This window comes from Lynx canadensis, chromosome C1 (genome assembly GCF_007474595.2).
Source record: "Lynx canadensis isolate LIC74 chromosome C1, mLynCan4.pri.v2, whole genome shotgun sequence".
Lineage (NCBI taxonomy): Eukaryota > Metazoa > Chordata > Mammalia > Carnivora > Felidae > Lynx > Lynx canadensis.
In genome coordinates, this window is record NC_044310.1 from 211,974,017 (window position 1) to 211,993,607 (window position 19,591).

The window sequence follows — 19,591 nt, forward strand, 5'->3', positions numbered from 1 at the left end:
AGGGCTTTGCCATGTGCCTTGATCCTCAACACGCAGGGACGTAACCCTTCAGAGACACGGTGTTTCTGACAAGCTGCCCACCTCATTCATCCTTCACCACCTCTCCCTACAGGTCTGATCTCGGTTCCTCGGTTTGGAGACTGGCATCTTCGGCAACCTTGATTCAACCACTAATTCAAATCAACAGCTTCCAGGTAAAATCTGGTTCCCTATTAAATTGCATTCACTGTTCACTGGAGTCTGTCAATGAGGAATGATAGATGTTTCTCTTATTATTAAATAGGTATTCCCAGCTTTTGATGAAAAACACTGTTAATTGCTATATTTTAGGCAAACAGAGGAAGTATGTGTGTGCAGATTCTTAGTGAAATCTGGTGGCCACGTTTTGCTATATTTTACATTGGAAACTTCTAGAAAAGTATCTACTATTATTACATCTTTCAAAGAGATGAACTGAATGCCCAACAACGCTAGAAATGAATTAGATCAAAAAGTTCATGTTGCTAAATGCCAGGGCTGAAATGTCTGTTCAGTATCTTATTGTATATTCTTCTCCTAAATGGAACCGTGTGATTGTCTAACCTGCTACTAAATGGTACCAGATTTTTTAATGCCAGTAGAAATCACTTTGGCAAATGGGAAACATATTCATTTCTGAACCCATTAAAAGAGAAAAAAGTAATGTGAACAATCATCTTTCCTGTAGCAAACCCAGCTAAGTAATAATTTCTAGCCCACCTTGAATTTCTAGCAAGAATTTCATGTGGTAATTTGGTTACTCATATTGCCAGTCGCTTCTGAACTATGATACACAAAAGACTAGGCTTCCATCTCATTGCGATGTTGGCTCCTTGGCCTGGAAAGTCAATGAATTAAATAAACACAGTGCAATTAGCCAATGATGTTGTCAGCATTCCTTAGTGCATGAGTTTGGTGCAAGATGAAGAAACAAACAAAAAGAAAGAAAATCCCCTTCAGGTGGTGGCCTAGAGACTCACAGCAGAACATTGATTTTACAGTCCCCAGGGCAGCCTTTGACATCCATTCATAGATGATTCTTAACCATTAATGCAGCGGTTTCTACCATCCGTGGTGGGAACCTTGAAGCAGGCAGAGATAACACATGATGATTTGAGGGTTGGGTATAACTCCCTGCTCTGGTTCTAATTCCTTTCTCTCCCACTCCAAAAAGTGCCCTAGAATGCAAATCAGTGAGAAGGACGTGACCACGAGAATGGGATAAAGAAAGTATGCTGGCCAACTTTGGTGCTTTAGTTAACGTTGATCATGAATTGCATGTGCCACACGTCACAGCTGTGTTGTGGTGCTGCTATTGAAATCTGGCAGATCAGTATAAAAATAACCCCAGACTGACCATTAGAAGCAGAAAGTACGTGGGGCACCTGGGTGGCTCAGTCGGCTAAGCGTCCGACTTTGGCTCAGGCCATGATCTCACGGTTCGTGGGTTCGAGCCCCATGTCGGGCTCTGGGCTGACAGCTCAGAGCCTGGAGCCTGTTTCAGATTCTGTGTCTCCCTCTCTCTCTGACCCTTCCCTGCTTGTGCTCTGTCTCTCAAAAATAAATAAATGTAAAAAAAATTTTTGTTTAAATAATAAAAAAAAAAAAGAAGCAGAAAGTACACCTGGATCATGAAAAGAACCGTCAACGACAGATTCCGTTTCCAAATACAATATATCCGAAGAACTTTCAACAAGAGAGTGGGTGAGCCACTGATAATATCCCCATCCCTTTAATGGATATTGCGGTTTAACATCTCTAGGAAGTATCATTGGTTGCCTGATCCAACCCCCAATCTCAATTCTTTTCTCCTTTCCTTCCTCTACTACAGAGGCTAGAAAGCAAAATACAGATCCCTCGAAGCTTGGACTGGCTGTGTGACACAGTTCTGGCCGGTCAGATGGAAATGGAAGTCGGCTGAAATTGAGCCTTTCTTCCCATCCTCCTCCTCATTATAAATGAAGATGTAGGGGCTGGAGCTGCAGCTGTCATTGTGCGGCCATGAGGCAATTAGCATAAGGAAAAGGCCAGAAGGATCTTGGAGACGCTGTCCCTATACCATCCAGTATCTCTGAATTACAGATTTCTGATTATGCGACACAACTAAATCTCTGTTTAAGCTACCATTGGTGGGGTGCTCTCTTACAGCCAACTGCATCCCTGAGAGGAAATTCTGCATGAGATCCCTGAGCAAGTTCTAGCTTTCCAGCTACCAGTTTGGTTTGCCACACTGCCTGTTAATCACTGTCACCTAGAAATGCTGCACCCGCATGTCTGTGTATGGACAGAGAATGGGAGCAGCCCCCCGTGTAGCCGGTAGGTTTCCTAAACTGAGTCTTGGGTCTTAAACCTTTACCAGCCAGTGCTATCAGCTGTATAGGCAAAAATCCATGATTTCTTGAATCTCACATCCTGTGGGGGACTTAAAAATGAGTGTGTTGACACAAGCCTTCTGCCAGTGGGGTCGGAGGATAGGATATGACCGTATGATCCCTAGAGAGACTAGGAAGGAAAGGGCGGGGAGGGCTTTGTCCTGCAGCCATGGGGTTCTTTGGTAGAGGTATTCCTGCAGAGGATATGAGAATAAAGGGCCAGGAGGGGCCAGGCAAGCAGGGGGTGGGGGCACCCGAACGGGGGGGAGGCTCTACCAAGTCACTTGAAATCACTGCACAAAAGCTCTGGCGGCTTTGACGACAGCTACCGGCCCTGACCTCGCAGCCCTGTCAGCCACCTCTAGGTGGCACCTATGTGTTGATGTCTGGCCCCAGCCCCTGCCACACTATGTGGGCTCCTGCCTCCGATCTTTGGACAGAGTTGACTTGGTCACCTTCGCCCAGTACCTGGCCTCTTGGGGGCCTGAGTCTACCTGCTGATACGTTTTCCACAAACAACAGGTTCAGAGAGATCCCGGCTGCCCTAGGACTCCTGAGTACCCGTGATTTCTGGTACGCCCACTGTGGGAAGCAAGTTCCTCACTGAACTCAGGTGAACGCGTGGGAGAGAGCTGGCCCGGATGTTGTCAACTGGTGGCCTCTGGGCCTCTGGCGGGCAGAATGCCCCCAAGTCTCCCCAGCTGCTCGCGTCCTAGTCCCTGGAACCTGTGAATGTTACCTTACGTGGCCAAAGAGACTTGGCAGATGGGATTGAGTTAAGGATCTCGCGACGGGGATTATCCTGCACTGTCCAGCAGAGCCGATGTAACCCAAGTGAAGGAAGGAAGCAGGAGAGTCAGAATCAGAGGAAGATGAGAAGCTGCGGCGCCGGCTTAGAAGGTGCAGGAAGGGGCTAAGAACCACAACTGCTGGGCGCCTGGGTGGCGCAGTCGGTTAAGCGTCCGACTTCAGCCAGGTCACGATCTCGCGGTCCGTGGGTTCGAGCCCCGCGTCGGGCTCTGGGCTGATGGCTCAGAGCCTGGAGCCTGTTTCCAATTCTGTGTCTCCCTCTCTCTCTGCCCCTCCCCTGTTCATGCTCTGTCTCTCTCTGTCCCAAAAATAAATAAACGTTGAAAAAAAAATTAAAAAAAAAAAAAAAGAAAAAAAAAAAGAACCACAACTGCAGGCAGTCTCCAGAAGCTGCCACGGGGGAAAAAATGGGTGCCTCCACGCAGCTTCCACAAAGAAGGCGGTTCTGCGGCCACCTTGCCCGTAGCCCGCTGGGATCCAATTTAGCCTTCTGACCCCTACAGCTATAAGGTAATAAGTCTGTAATGTTTTAAGCCCGTAAGTCTGTGGCAGTTATCAGAGCAGCGACAAGACACTGCTACCGGGCTAGACCCAGCTCCTTGGTGTGTCCCATGGGACCTACCGGCAGTGTCTTAAACATCTGGAAATGTCACGATAATGACGCTTCCCATGATGAGCGGTCCATAACGTACATAATTGTGGAACCACTACGTTATACACCCGAAACTAATATAATGTTGCGTGTCAACGATACTTCAATTAAAATAACATAGGGGTGTCTGGGTGGCTCCATTGGTTAAGCGTCCAACTCTCGATTTCGACTCAGGTCACGGTTCTCACGGTTGTGAGATGGAACCTGGCGTCGGGCTCCACAGTGGGCACGGAGCCTGCTTGGGATTCTCTCTCTCTCTCTCTCTCTCTCTCTCCACCTCTCCCCTGCTCATGCTCTCTCTCTCAAAAAAAAAATTATTAAATTTAATTAAGACAAATCTGGAAACGTCACCTAAGAGCTCAAGTCCTAGTTTTCCTTTGGAAACAGCAGCAGCAGCAACAACACTAACGATAGAGGATCTGGCAACAATTTTCCAAATTTCTTGGTGACCGCGATCAGCTGGAGGTGGGCGGAGGCTGCCTCCTCCAGATGGGGTAGGGCTTCTGCGCGATTCCACTGCCCACTTTACTAGCCCGGCCGCTTATCTGCGGATACAGATCGGAAGTTTCATCTCATTCTACCTGAAAGAAGGACCGTTACCTTGCTAACGTTTACAAATGAGAAGCTGGGGGGCCCAGACGGGAAGAAAAAGACGCACGTGCACAAACGGGAACTTCTTTCTTGGACTTCAAAACGCAAATGAGAACACACCCAGCTCTCTACATGTGCGCGAAGCTCTTAAAACCTCTCATGGTTTACCTGCAAAACGGTGGCCCGAGCAGCGCGGAAATGCCATTGGCACAGATGATGATGCCGTAGGCGTTGGCCAGGTGCTCGATCCCGACCAAGTCTTCAGTCACTACGGGCATCAGGGAGGAAATAACCACTGGAAAACCCTATCAGGGCGCAGATGACCGCCAGGCCGGCGTACGTGTGCACCAGCGGCAGGATGAAAATACTGAGGACGAGGGTGAAGTTGGCCATCAGGAAGACATTCCAAACGCTGATGCAAGGTAAGTCGGCCACAACGCCCAGGATCACTTTTGCAAAGATATGCACTATTGCTATAATTGAGGTCAGAGGGAAAACATCGTTTTGCTCAGATAAATTATACAAATTGACTATTTCTGGGAGGTGGATGAAGGGGACGACAAAGCTGCTGTAGGCAAACAGAGCCCAGAAAACGAAGGCGACAAACATCCGATTAGTGAAGAGCGAGGCTGCTCCAAAATAGCCCGAGTACCAGGCTCGGAAGCCTTCTTGACTCTCCTGGTCAGCTGGCTCGCCGTCTTCAGGACCCGAAAGGCGCCATGTTCTGGCCGTGCCCTGCCTTCTCTTGGCCCGCCTGGGCAGGGAGGTCCCCGAGGGTCTCTTCGTTCCTGGGCCCGCCACCCTTCTCTTCTGCTCCGTCCAACTGTCCGCTTGACTTGGATCCAGGGGACTGAGCCGGGACCATCTGTGGATCCTTCCCTCCACGGTCGTCGTTGAGCTCCTTCCCAGGAGAGAGGGGCCTCATGAGCGCCCCGCAAACACACAAGTTCAAGGACACAGCGCCTTGGATGAACATCGCGTTCCGCCAACCGTACTCCGCGCACAGGTACTTGAGCAAAACCGTCATGAGGAAGGTGCCAAACCCCGTCCCGGTGGTGCTGAGGCCCTGGGCAAGGGCGCGTCTCTTCTGAAAGTACCTTCCCACCATGACCACAGCCGGCAGGTAGGCCATCCCACTTCCAAAGCCTGCGCGGGTTGGACGGGGAGAAAAAGCACACAGCGCCACGTAAGTGGACCGTCTCCAGACCTTGCAGCATTTCATTATCATAGTCTCTATACTATTCGGTTTTACTTTTTCTTTTTTTTAATGTTTATTTTTGAAAGAGACAGAGACAGAGTGTGAGCGGGGGAGGAGCAGAGAGAGAGGGAGACACAGAATCAGAAGCAGCTCCAGGCTCCGAGCTGTCAGCACAGAGCCCGACATGGGGCTGGAACTCGCAAACCGCAAGATCGTGACCTGAGCCGAAGTCGGGCGCTTAACCGACTGAGGCACCCGGGCGCCCCTCTATGCTATTTTTTTTTACACAAAGAAAGAATAATGTTCGTAACAAAGAAGCTCAGTGGGTAAGCCCGGAGCGGGTCATCCGTGGAAGTTTCTAGTCCCTCATTTCCCTATGAGGCTTTGCAGCACAGCTTACTCCAATAATGAAGTAAGCCAGCATGCTCACATCAGAAGATCCGAACGGATGCAGGCATGAAAAGATGGGTGACTGAACAAATAAATGGATGCCAAGGGCCCTGCTGTCAGCGCTAATTGTACTAAGTACCCGGGAAAGTATTTATGTACCAGTGGCCGCAGAGCAATTCCAGGCAATTTGGAGAAGCCTCAGAAATGGGTCCATTTGTTCACAAATGTGTAGGAAGAATAAAAGGAATGTACCCATAAATACACCCAGCTACTGGACGTGAGAACCACAGAATACTTACTTGTATCTCTGATTTTTACTGCTATCTTTCTCAGAAAACTGGAACAGTTTGTGTTCCATGACCAAATTAAAATGCTGGTGGGGGAGACTGTGTGTGTTGGGGGTGGGGGGGGGATAAGAGAACCGGGCTTTCTACTCGTCTTGCTACAAACTTAAAACGGCTCTAAAAAGTGAATTTGATTTTAAAAAATGAAATGAAATGAAACAAAATGCTGGCCAGGAGGTCGTGGTTTGCATTCTTAACTTATAGGTACAGCGGAAACCATAAAGCCACTTCAATGACCATGGGGCGCCATAGATGGGGCTAATGCGCCATAATGCTTAAGACGTCCTGACATGAGAATGGCGGCATGATAGTACGAAAGAGACTTTGGCCGATGTCGCTCCCCAGAGCTGAAGCTTCCTTAGTTCAGCATCGTCTAATAGTTTCAGAATTACCTGAACTTAAAGGAAGACCAGAGCAGTCATGTACGCAAATACAATACGAACTACCATTAACTGAGAGCCAACAGTGGGCCAGTTGCTTTATAGGCTTTATTTGATTTGGGTTTCACAATAACCTGGAAATTAGCTGTGGTGTTGCCTCCCCCCCCCTTTTTTTTTTTTGAGGAGAAAGAGAGTGAGCCGGGGAGGGGCAGAGAGAGAGGGAGATTCTCAAGCAGCCTCCCCGCTCGGAGCAGGGCTTGACGTGGGGCTCAGTCCCACGACCCCGGGATCACGACCTGAGCCCAAATCAAGGGTCAGATGCTCAACCGACTGAGCCACCCAGGCACCCCTGCTTCAGCCTGAGTTTCTAAACCAGCCTCAAGAAGCCACCTGCCCCCTTTATTTACCTGAGAGCAGTGATATTTATAGCAACTGTCAGAAGGCAATGATCTTCAACGGTCTTCAGGTGGACACCCTTGTTTTAAAAACAATCAAGCTGGGGCGCGTGGGTGGCTCAGTCGGTCGAGTGTCTTGATCTTGGCTCAGGTCCTGATCTCACAGTTCGTGGGAGAGAGCTCCATGTCGGGCTCTGTGCTGACAGCACGGAGCCTGCTTGGGCGTCTCTCTCTCTCGGCCCCTCGCCCACTCATACTCTCTCTCTCTCTCTCAAAATTAATAAATAAACTTAAAAAAAAAAAGAACAATTAGGCTAGCTTCCAACTGATTCCCAGCAGAAGCAGGAACAGGTCCCAAGCCCCCTTGCAAAGCCTCCATGAGGGTAATAATAATAATTTGCATTATGTGAGAAACGAGCAGGAAGAAAATGGCTATCCTTAATTTTGAACTAAACTCTAGATTAATCTTTATGATGTTAAGTCCACAAACAAAACACCCAGAATCTGTCATATCCTAACATTCAAAGAGGCAGAGAAAAATATCCAATAGTCCATAAACACAATTCCTCCTCCCCCTGACTGTAAAGCAAATCCTGCATATATCATTTTGTGTGCAAATATTTAGTATGAATCTCTAAATAGGAGAATTCTTTAACCAGCTTAATCTGAAAAAAAAAAATGAAGACTTTCTTTTTTTCTTTTTTAATGTTCATTTTTGAGAAAGAGACAATGCAAGTGGGGGAGGGGCAGAGAGAGAGGGAGACACAGAATCGGAAGCAGGCTCCAGGCTCCGAGCTGTCAGCACAGAGGGGGCTCAAACTCATGAGCCGTGAGACCATGACCTGAGCCAAAGTCGGACGCTCAACAGACTGAGCCACCCAGGCAGCTCCAAAATGAATTTCTTGCTGTCATGACATATCCAGAAAGTGTTTGAATTTCTAATTGTCTCAGAAATGACTACATTTTCTTTAAAAACTTGTTTATCTAACCAGGGTCCAAATAAGGCCCACACAGTGCTATTTGTTGGCATGAATTTTAAGCCTCTTGAAATTTCTCTGGCTTTTCCTTGAAATTTATTTGTTGAGAGAACTGGGTCATTTGTCCTGTGAAATTTGTCATAGTCTGGATTTTGCTGAGAGCACAAAGCAAGTTTAATTTTTTTTTAAATGGATTTGTTTCTGACAATAGCTAGCATCCTAAATTTAATGTGGTTATGGATTTCTAAACACCAGCAGAATCAAATGATTAATAGGAAGAGAACCGAAGTACCTAAGCATAAGCCCTAATTCTAACTCGGTGTACCTAATAGACAATCTCATGTGTGAGGGAAAAAAACCTCTAGGCCCAACGTTGCAAATACCTATTTCCCTGTTATATTATCCATGCCGTTAACAGCATCCTCCCCTTTCCTAAGGTGGCTTTGCCATCGGTAATGGGCAGGGGTATTCCATAACCTTATAGGACAGGCCTTACCTAGGACAGGGATATGTGGCTCGAGCCCAAGGTCAAGCAAGGCCCTGCTAATGTTCAGACCTGGGCAGGGCCCTGGAACAATTTCTCTACCACCTCAAGTTCAGAGGAGGGGCTACAGCCCTACCAACAGGGTAGAGGAAAGAGGCCCAGAAGGGGAGAGAAAATCCTGTGGTCCTGGGTCAGTGTGCATGGGGGAAAACGTGTCTTCAGGAGACAGACCTAAGAAAATGGAGCACTGGTAAACTGAAGACATGTGTCCAGACTCCCCCTGCTGAATAAGGTTGCTCGGACAGACATTATTTTTCTGCCTAATAGGATATTCCCGCATGGTTTTAATTGTTTAGGTGTTCAGAAAAAGAGAGAGATACAAAGAAATCTGTCTCAAATACTTTTTGGAATGAAGAAGGATAGCGAACATAAATTGTAATGACAGCCCAGGGTTTTGCATATATATAATTATATATATATAAGCTAACTGATTTAGCAGGATTTTCTAGTTAAGTATAGTTAGATATGTATTTGTGGGTAAGGTGGATACATTTATTTTCAGGGACTTTCTTTGGGTGTTTCCTGTATACCAAGTGGGAGCCATAGTGTGCTCAAGATACACTTTCCTTTCATTAGCCTCCTGATTTTCCTTCTACTTCTTTAGACCCAGAAATATTTGTTGAATATGTAAGTGAATGAAGAAGGAAATGAATGAATGTGGAAACAATATTATTCGAAGGTCAAAAAGCAATTAACTGCAAGAAATAAAGTTCATTTAAACAAAGAACCTAATCCTAGAAATCTCTGAATGATGAGAACTCAAGTCTCAGTTTTTAGGATCAAGTCCTAGTCTGTATAACCAAATACCAGCACATCAAGTTACAGGGGCCCCATATGTCTGCCCGGAGACCCCAGTGTGGCTCCTTGATCTCAGCAGGAGTGTTTATTTCCTCACCTATAGTATCAGAATCCCAGTGCTGGCTCTATTCATTGGACCGTTTGGGGGAAAGTTGCTAACCTTCTCAGGGAAAACATCTTAAGTTGTTCTTTCAGAGCTGTTACCAAGTCCTTCAGATCAGTGGTTTTCAAACTATGCTTGGAAGGACACAGAAATGCTTTATGCGGATTGATGTAACTGACAGAGAACCAGCCTGCCAACTTATTTGGAGGGTAGGTTCTTGTGTTCAGGTCTCCTGCTATCATAAAGCAGGCACTTACGCTTATACTATAATAAAGATGTTGCATTCTATACAACAATTACACATTAGCTAACACCTACTGAGGACTCTATTTTGTGGCAAATGCTGTGCCAAGTGCTTTCTACAGATTATCTCAATCATTTCAATAATCCTGTAAACCGAGCACTCTTCATTATCCCATTTAGCATAAGTAAACTGAGGCGGTAAGCAGGTTAAGTGATTTGCCCAAAGTCACACAGATAATAAGTGGAAAAAAAAAAAAAAAGCAAAACTTCCAAACTCTAATGTGTAACTCTTTTTCCAACACTGTCATCAAGGTGTCATTTATCGGGATTGAAGCTCTGTACTCAAAAAGGAAAGTCAGGCTAGATCTGGTTCACTGCAATAGAATTGTACAAGAAACTACTCATCTGTTGCGAGTTCTGCTACCTGTTGATAAAGGAAATTACGGCCGGGAATGTGTTTTGCAGAACGGATATGCAAACCACGTTGCCTAGTGGCCAATTCTTACCTATTCACTGGGCAGTGACACTCTCTGCTCTGGACTTGCTTCTCAGAGTCTCTACATATCTGTGGATTTTGTTGCTAATTTCACTCATTTGAAAGGGGCGGAAGGAGAAAATAATTATCCGATGATTCATGCTCCATTCTGCAGTTATTAAGTGAGAGTATGTTATCAATTCTCTCCATATTTGGTCTGTTCACCTATGTGAATTATTTTGAATTGTATTATCACCTTCCCTTTCCTATTCCTCATAAGAAAGAAGACTGGCAACTTAGAACCAATCACGGGAAATTTAATGAGATTCTAATAGGAAGGCCAAGTGCGCTCATTAGGTTGTTTTTCCACACTCAAGGCATATTGAATATCTTATATTAAAAAGTGTTTCCTGGCTTATACGGTGGGGTGGGGGGGGGGGAGGAGACGGAAGGACACAATATTTCAATGGGTCTCTTTTCTCCGTAACTATTCATTGCCAAAATGCCCAACAGATATATTTAAAATCGAGTTTAAAAAAGATCACTATGCTTACCAGCTGTCACTCAAAGGTGATAAAGAGATAATGCACGTTTGCTGCATAGGCACTCAATACCCAGCCGAGGGAGTTCACCAGCCCTCCAATTATTGCGGTCCGGCGACACCCACAGGTGTTAATAAACAAGCCGATGAAAGGTCCTGTCGTGGAACATTGAAAACGGAATTGACCGACGGTGTTTTTATATTCGTGCTCTCTTAATCAATCCTCACTTGAAGGACAAAGACTACAACATTGCTAGGGCTGGTAAATACAAAGAACCAACCCCCCCATTGCTTTATATGCAAAGGCTTTGCATATGCAAAGTGGGTGTCAGTAACCGCATTGGTGCATGAAACCAAGGTTCTAGGTTTTGAAGGAAGACAGACCCGAAATAAATAGACAAGTTAGTTCATTCTCTGGCCCATAACAGAGGTAAGGTCCTAAACTAGTGTCTATGGGCTTATTCAGCCTGTGGATGCATTTTTAAAATCCAGAACATAGTTTAGGGATGCCTGGGGGCTCAGTCTGTTAAGTGTCTGACTCTTGATTTTGGCTCAGGTCAGGAGTTCAGGCCCAAGTCATCGGACTCTGCCGACAGTCCTGCTTGAGATCCCGTCTCCCTCTCTCTCTCTGCCCCTCCCCTGCTTGCTCTCTCTCTCTCTCAAAATAAAAAAATAAAATAAACTTAAAAAAAAATCCAGGGGCGCCTGGGTGGCTCAGTCAGTTGAGCGAACGACTTTGGCTCAGGTCACGATCTCGCGGTCTGTGAGTTCGAGCCCCGCATCGGGCTCTGTGCTGACAGCTCAGAGCCTGGAGCCTGTTTCAGATTCTGTGTCTCCCCCTCTCTGACCCTCCCCCATTCATGCTCTGTCTCTCTCTGTCTCAAAAATAAACGTTAAAAAAAATAAAAAAAAATCCAGAACATAGTTTAAAAGATATTTTGGATCAGTTGTCAACATTTAAAAATTAAGAGCATTCACAACAAATCCAATGGCAACACAGAATCCAGTAGCTTCCCACACAGCCAAGACAGCTGGAGCTGCTCCGTAGCTGTGTCCACACTTGACTTTGCCACTGTCACCACCCTTCCCGTTAGTCCTGTGCTTGGCCTCCTGCCCTCATTTATATTAGCTGTTATCTGAGTTTTTGACTCCAGACCTAAGGGGGGTACAGGAAGGGGTTCCCAGTTCTCCCACGCTTCCAGCAAATAGCTGAGAGCTTGTGTTCATGAGGACACCCAGATGCAAACCACATTGAAAAGAATACACTTCATAGTGTACTTCAGCCCCCGCCGACTCTCAGTCCCAGACTGGCCCCAGCAGGCTATGCATTTATGACACCGTGCAGAAGATTCAGGAAGATGCTTCCGTGCACTGCCGACACCACGCTCACAGCAATACTGTATCGAGCGACACATCCTTACTGCTTACTTTCTTATGATGCTCTAGTTTTTGTCGACCCCCTGTGTTTTCTTCCTGATTTTGTGGTAACTGCTGATGTCGTGGTAACTGCTGATGTCACAGAAGCTTAATGCTTGCCTTGTGATCAGTGATTCCTTATCCAAAAAGCAATCTGTATTTTAGCTCTATGGTGTGAGGCTACATTCAATATTTGGTAAGATGGCACATTTTAAACATCATCTTACTTTTGATCATTATTACTTTTTACAGTTATGGAAACCTATATTCCAGTGGAAATATTTCAGGTTAAAAAGTTGTTAAACTTGGGGCTCCTGGGTGGCTCAGTCGATTAAGCGTCCGACTTCAGGTCAGGTCATGAGCTCACAGCTGGTGGGTTCAAGTTCTGTGTCGGGCTCTGTGCTGACAGCTCGGAGCCTGGAGTCTGCTTCGGATTCTGTGTCTTCCTCTCTCTCTGCCCCTCCCCTGTTTAGGCTCTGTCTCCCAAAAATAAATAAACATTGAAAAAATTAAAAAAAAAAATTTGTTGAACTCTAAGGAGCTTCCCCTTTTAGTCCAAACCAAAATAAAATTTTCCTTTAAACCTCTAACTATATTCATGTACATATTTGGATGCATAGTTTGCTAATGAATTTTTTTTGCCTAATTATTGTGAGAGGGCCTAATCCTAAAAATTATGAAGGTAATGATTTATTAATTTAATTAACTCTGGCACAATACAGGAAATAATCCAGTAGATAAGCCTCTTAGAATAAACTTAATGTAGTACATATATTTTATATAAAATAACCACATGGTATAAATAATATATAAACTAAACACACTGACATAAACATCTGAGGGAATTATTGGGGGCAATAATTCTGAAATTCAGAAGCCATAAGTTGAAGCTGTGTCTTTGATTTCTTCACGAATATTTTTATTTTTCTAAACTCACAGTCACTTCAGCACTCAAATCTCAGATAAGTGGATAAAAAAGAGAAAAAATGCACGATTCATCGGTCTGCTGTTAATAGGCCTTTTAAGCTTAAAAGTATGTTCAGAGGGCGCCTGGGTGGCTCAGCTGGTTAAGTGACTTCGGCTCAGGTCATGATCTCATGGTTCATGAGTTCAAGCCCCATGTTGGGCTCTGTGCTGACAGCTTGGAGCCTGGAGCCTGTTTCAGATTCTGTCTCCCTCTCTCTCTGCCCCTCCCCTCCTCGTGCTCTCTCTCTCTCTCTCTCTCTCAATAAATAAACATTTAAAAGAAAATAATTTTAAAGCATGTTCAGGAGTTCAGGAGCATGATCATATTTTGCATGTAACAGAAGGTCCAGAAGCAAGTTTTTCTGTGATACTGCAGTTTATGGAACACGGCATTGAGAAAGCACTTGGGGAAAAAGAGGGCAGGGGAATTCCCAAGTAAGAGCAGGCAGTCCCGTCTGAAGGAATGTCCTATATCAAAAAGATAGGATTAATTGCTTTACTGATAAGGACAGTAAGTTGGTAACCGTGTCTGCCTCTTCAGTTCGTCTCTCTTGTGCTGGAGTTTAGTCACATATGACTTGGCGATGGGCAAAGTCAGCCCCAGCAATGTTGTGATTCCTCCATGGTTACAAAACACAAGATAAGTCAAAAAAAAAAAAAAAAAAAAAAAGGAAGTCAGACCCAAGCTTTCTGATTCCGTTCCATTTAAAACAAAAATTTTTAAATGTTTATTTATTTTTGAGAGAGAGAGACAGAGCAAGCAGGGGAGGGGGAGAGAGAGAGAGGGAGACACAGAATCCAAAGCAGGCTCTAGGCTCTGAGCTGTTAGCACAGAGCCTGACATAAAGCTCGAACTCACAGACTGGGAGATCTTGACCTGAGCTGAAGTCGGACCACTTTACCCACTGAGCCACCCGGGTGCCCCATGATTCCTTTCCATTTTCTAATGATTGCTGATGGCCAGTTGGAATCTCCAAGCTCAAATTACCGTTTCACCGCAATGAAAAGAACTCCCTACGTGGTCTAAGGACAAGGGGCAAAGGAGCTGGTGGGTCGTCTGGCTATGATTCCCATTGTTGTGGAGAAATTCAGTGTTCTGGGAATGAGATTCTACACATTATCAGACTCTCCTCTTCAGAAGGAATCTGATTTTGGCCCATTTCCCACGTAATAAAGCTGCAGGGAACACGATGAGGAAGTCACAATTACTTGCCCATCTCTGCATCTCATAGGTTGGAAAAAGCTCAGGTGAGGAGAGAAACAATCTGAGGTGACCTTGGCATATAATCATGGATGAAAGTAGGTAGTTCATTGAACTCCTGGCCTCTTGGGGTAACCCCTCCCTGCAATAGAGCGTCCAGAGCCTCTAAATCAATGACACCCCGCCTTGGCTGAGCATTGGCGTCACTTAAGGGCTTTAAAAAAGACCTGATGTTTGGGTCCCCTCCCAAGAGGTTATGATTTAATGGTCTAGGTGCAGCGTGAGTGGCAGGGATTTTAAAGCTCTCCAGGGGGATCCGATGTGCAGTCAGGATTGACAACTGCTGCTCCAAATCTACTTAGCAAGTAAGTAAACTTTTGCAGCCAGTAGATTCCCCTAACAACATGGCTTCCACCAAGAATTATTCCAAGGACTATCACTAAGGCTGCTCTAGATAAGACTGAGGTGATTACATTTTGTTAAAAATTGGGACCTTCGGCAGGAAACTGGCAAAGTCTGTGCTGGCAAAGAAGGAAACAAGAATGAAATTATTGAATTTCCCATGTGCAAGCTACTGCCCAAGAGAGAGATGGCTTTCAACTCTGTAACGTAATTCATGGGTATCTATCTATCTATTAGAGCGAGCGAGCAGGGGAGGGACAAAGTGAGAGAGAGAGAGAGAGAGAGAGAGAGAGACAGAAAGAGAGAATCCCAAGCACTAACAGTGCAGAGCCTGACGCGGGGCTCGAACCCACGAACCATGAGACTGAAGTCAAGAGTTCGAAGCTCAACCGACTGAGCCACCCAGGCGTCCCATGGATTTGTTTTTTTCTAATTTAAAAGAGAAACCCAATATGCTTCTAAGGGTTAGAAAGTGAAAACAATTTATATTCACTTCAAAACCATTTCAGTTCTCATTTCACGTAATGGCAGGCAGTGTGGTGTGGAAGACACGATTTTGGAGTCCAGTGGGCCAGCTTTGAAGCCTGCCTCACACTTGTCGGCTGTTCGACCTTCAGTTAGTTGCTTAAAGTCTGTGAGCATTGCATGTTCTTCCTACGTCAGATAGAGACAACGGTCTGGCTCTAGTGTTGTTGTGGGATCAAACGAGATCATATACATAAGGTGCGTTTGGCATGTATAAATGCTACATAAAGGAGAGATGTTCTTTGGGTTTCTGGCTTGGAAAAATCCCTACATATCTGCAGCCACCCTGTACCAGGCAGCTTGAGATAATGAATGGCAGTTTAAGACGATGATAAGATACAGACCTTTTATTTGTATAACTATGAATGTTTCTGGGTTATGATTTCCAAGGCAAAAGATATTTATCTGGCAGGCACCCACCCTTCCTGTAGAAAGGTTAGTCTACGCACTGAAATTACGATGTCTGGAATTCACGGACGTTCCAACAGAATTCTGAACTACCTCCCAATAAAAGAGGACAATCACATCTCACCATGGCTCTGAGTTAGGTGTTCTTATTGTGAGGGTCCTAGTCAAAATCATTTCCAATAATTTCAAGACTGGCTTCCATTGCTTACTTTTGTAGAACTTGTGAAACACAAAATCGTATCTAAGACAACCTTATTGGATGATTTGGAAATGGGACATTTCGTATGCTGGCTTTTTGTGGAGTCTTCTTTTTTGCGGTGGGCATGCGCTTCCTAGATTGAATCTGTAAGTGTTTTGTTCTACCCCTCAAAGATTTGTTTATTGTAAAGATTTTATTTATTTTTAAGTAGTCATTACACCCAGCATGGGGCTCGAACTCACAACCCCAAGCTCAAAAGTTGCATGTTCCACGGACTGAGCTGGCCAGGCAGCCCTTAAAGATTTAGTTTTTAAAAAGTAAGAAAAACGGATGTTAAGTGTGCTAGAAGCACAGTTTTCCTTCTGTGACCTACTGAAAAGGCTGAATCACATCCAACACAAACGTAGCGTATTCCCTACACTGAAGCAAACCATCCTCCATTTTTCGGATGACAGTCTTTGTTTTAATAAGGCCAGTGCAGGGTTGAAGGAGTCAGTTCCTTAATGTTGCAGGCTAGACGATGTGTCCGTAATTCCCTCACACACATAATGGTGCCCTGATGTAATTTTAAAGCAAGATTAGTATTAATTCCCTTTGATAAACATGCCTACTCCACACACATCTTGAGAAATAACACTTTGTCCTTGTTTTCCATTATTAGCACTACCATGATTATTAATGTTGTTGTATTATCCAATAACACTGTCTGAATGCCAGCCAAGATCAACAAATCTTTGAGTCGGATTCAAGCGATTAATCACCAACGTGGAGATCACTGAAAAGGGAGGCTTCCATCAAACACACAGATGCCTGTCATACCCAAACTCTCACAGAACCAGAAAAAGATTTGAGGCCATTTATGTTTCTAGTATAAAATATATTGTGAATACTTGAAACTAAAGAGAAATCTGATGTAAAAGTGTGGCTTTTACTTTCAAGAGATAAGGCAAGGGGAAGCACCTGGTTGATAAGAGATGCTTACTAAGTATTAGTTGACAGTAAAAATTGTTTAGTTCCCAAAAGGAAACCCATGGGCCATAATAACATGTTACATTTATGATAATTGTCTAGCTTGGTATCTCCAACTGCCTACGGATTGCTTTCACAGATTGGTGTGCGTTCAGGTTTAACTAGAAAATATATTATTATTCCTTCCTGTTAGCTAGATCAGAAACCTTTCTAAAAGGAGCTTAGTAGATTTTTCAACAGCATAGGATTGATATCTCAAATTAAATAAGTGGAACTCTGAAATAAGATTGTTGCTTGACTTTTATGGTGTTTTCTCTACATTTTTTTTCTTTTACAAATATTCGTTAAGTATTAAAGAATTAAAGTAGTTAAGTATCATTACATCTGTAATGATGTATAATGAATTACAGCAGTCAAGAAAACAGAGTTCGGGGCAAAATTTTTTAATGTTTATTTGTATTAGAGAGCGAGACAGTGCATGAGTGGGGGAGGGGCAGAGAAAGACAGAGACAGAATCTGAAGCAGGATCCAGGCTCTGAGTTGTCGGCCCAGAGCCCGATGCGGGGCTCGAACTCACCAGTTGTGAGATCATGACCTGAGCCTAAATTGGACGCTTAACTGACTGAGTCATCTAGGCGTCCTGAATGAAGCAAAATTTTTTAAATGATCAGTTTTTAAGACACTCCAACTTTTTATAATATCCAAATAGTAATATCAGACAAAATGACAAATACTGTATGATTCAACTTACATGTCATAGAGACAGAAAACAGAGTGGTGGTGGGACTGGGGAGTTACTGGTTCACGGGTACAGAGTTTCAGTTTCGGATGATGAAAAGATTCTGGAGATGGATGGTGTTGATCAATGTACTCAATGGCAATGAACCGTATACCTAAAAGTGGCTAAACAACATTTTTTAAAGTTTATTTATTTATTTTGAAAGGATGGGTGAGAGGCAGAGAGAGAGGGAGCTAGAGAGTCCCAAGCAGGCTCCTCTCTATCCACGCAGAGCCTGATGTGGGGCTCAATCTCACGAACCGAGAGGTCATGACCTGAGCTGAGATCAACAGTTGGACGCTTAACCAACTGAGCCACCCAGGTGCCCCTACCTAAAGGTAGTTAAAAAACGGTAAATTTGATGTTATATATATTTTGCCACCATAAAAAAAAAAATAGTGCCATCATTAACATCTAGTATCTAATGTTTCAACAGTATAAAAACATATTTACCGTGGAAAACTGTCAATTTATAATTATTCAGTTTTATAAGAGTTCACACACGAACGTACCCACAATCAAGGTGATGCCCATGCTGAGGGAGCTGACCCACGCAGTCAGGCCGCGGCTCTGGTGGAATTCTTCAAGCCACTCCACGTTGAGGACTCCCAGGGCCATCTGGGAGCCCATGATGAGGATGTGCACGAAGAAGGAGGAAAGAACCACCATCCAAGCCCACCCACTGTCAATGTTTGGGTGGGGCTTAAGCGTCTTCTTATCTTTGGGGTCGTCTTCAAAATCATACCCAATATCTTCATGACTTGTATACATTTTCCAAGATTTTCTGAAATACACATGACAAATAATTTCCTTGTACATCAACCCAAAAGTATCTTTATCTTCCTTGGACAGCCCTACCTCCCCTTTTGTAACCAAAGTGGCCTCATCCTATCAGACCTTCAGATTCAATTTGTCATTGTGCAGATTTGGGAGCACCTCCTTACTTTTTTACTGCCAAGCACTTTTGTGAAACCTGTTGCATCTTTATATCAGTGTTATTATCCACTTTTTAAAGAAATGGAAATAGACTCAGAGAAGTGAAATGCCTTTCCCAAGTTCTCATGGCCAGTAAGTCTGGCTACACAGGAACCTAGGAATCAAACTCAGCTATTCCTGACCTTAAAGCCCATGCCTTGTGTCCACTATTGAGATGGGGACTGACAAGTGACAACAAAGATGTCACAGAAGGAAGACATCTGGCCTTAAACAGGGTTTTGGGGTAGTTTTGCCTTGGTAGGGCCCTTGGCAAAGCAGCTGGTTCTCATTTTGTGTGTCTAAGTGTTCCATTTGTTCGGTACAGCCAGAGTGGATTAGCCTCAGAAGACCAGCTCATGTGAACCCAACTCAGGAGAGACTGGTAAACTAGAAGGCCAATTTATTATTTCTACAATGGGAGATATAGCTTTCTAATAACAGTGATACCCAGGTCTTATACACAAGACACATGTTTTTACCCATTCCGCCTACCCCTATTCCAGCATTCCCTGGGAAACTAGAAAGCTGAGCGCTGAGTTTGTACAGGAAACGGACATGATGACTCATGCTCTGCATAGATACATCTCAAGATGTTTGGAGGAGAGACCTGGGAGTTGGATGGAACTGGAGGGGGGCTTTGATGCCAGGTCTGGTGAGGACTCTGGTTTCATCTTTATTTTTTAGGATGATCATTGAGGGCATATATGAGAACTGAGGATAAAGAGTAAAAGAAGGACAGAGACAGTAATCGTGGAGGTGGTGGGACAGGAGAATTGGTCTTGACCAGGAGGAGCAGTCCGTCCCCTGAGACCAGAAGAAGCAGAGGGTATACGCAGATGACATGCCCAGTAGTGGTATGAGAAGTAACACCTGATGGTCTAATTCTTGGGTGAAGTAGGAAGTTAGGTCACCGGCTGACAA

General features: G+C 44.6%; 1 protein-coding gene across 1 annotated transcript in view; it reads right to left on the reverse strand.

Moving 5' to 3' along the window:
- The window catches only part of SLC16A14 (solute carrier family 16 member 14), a 34,152-nt gene that overhangs the window by 5,709 nt on the left and 8,852 nt on the right, over positions 1–19,591 (reverse strand). The window contains 6 exon segments of the mRNA XM_032594529.1: positions 4,598–4,727; positions 4,729–5,111; positions 5,114–5,161; positions 5,164–5,601; positions 10,856–10,987; positions 18,208–18,479. Coding sequence (XP_032450420.1) covers positions 4,598–4,727; positions 4,729–5,111; positions 5,114–5,161; positions 5,164–5,601; positions 10,856–10,987; positions 18,208–18,466 — 1,390 coding nt within the window. The 5' untranslated portion in view covers positions 18,467–18,479.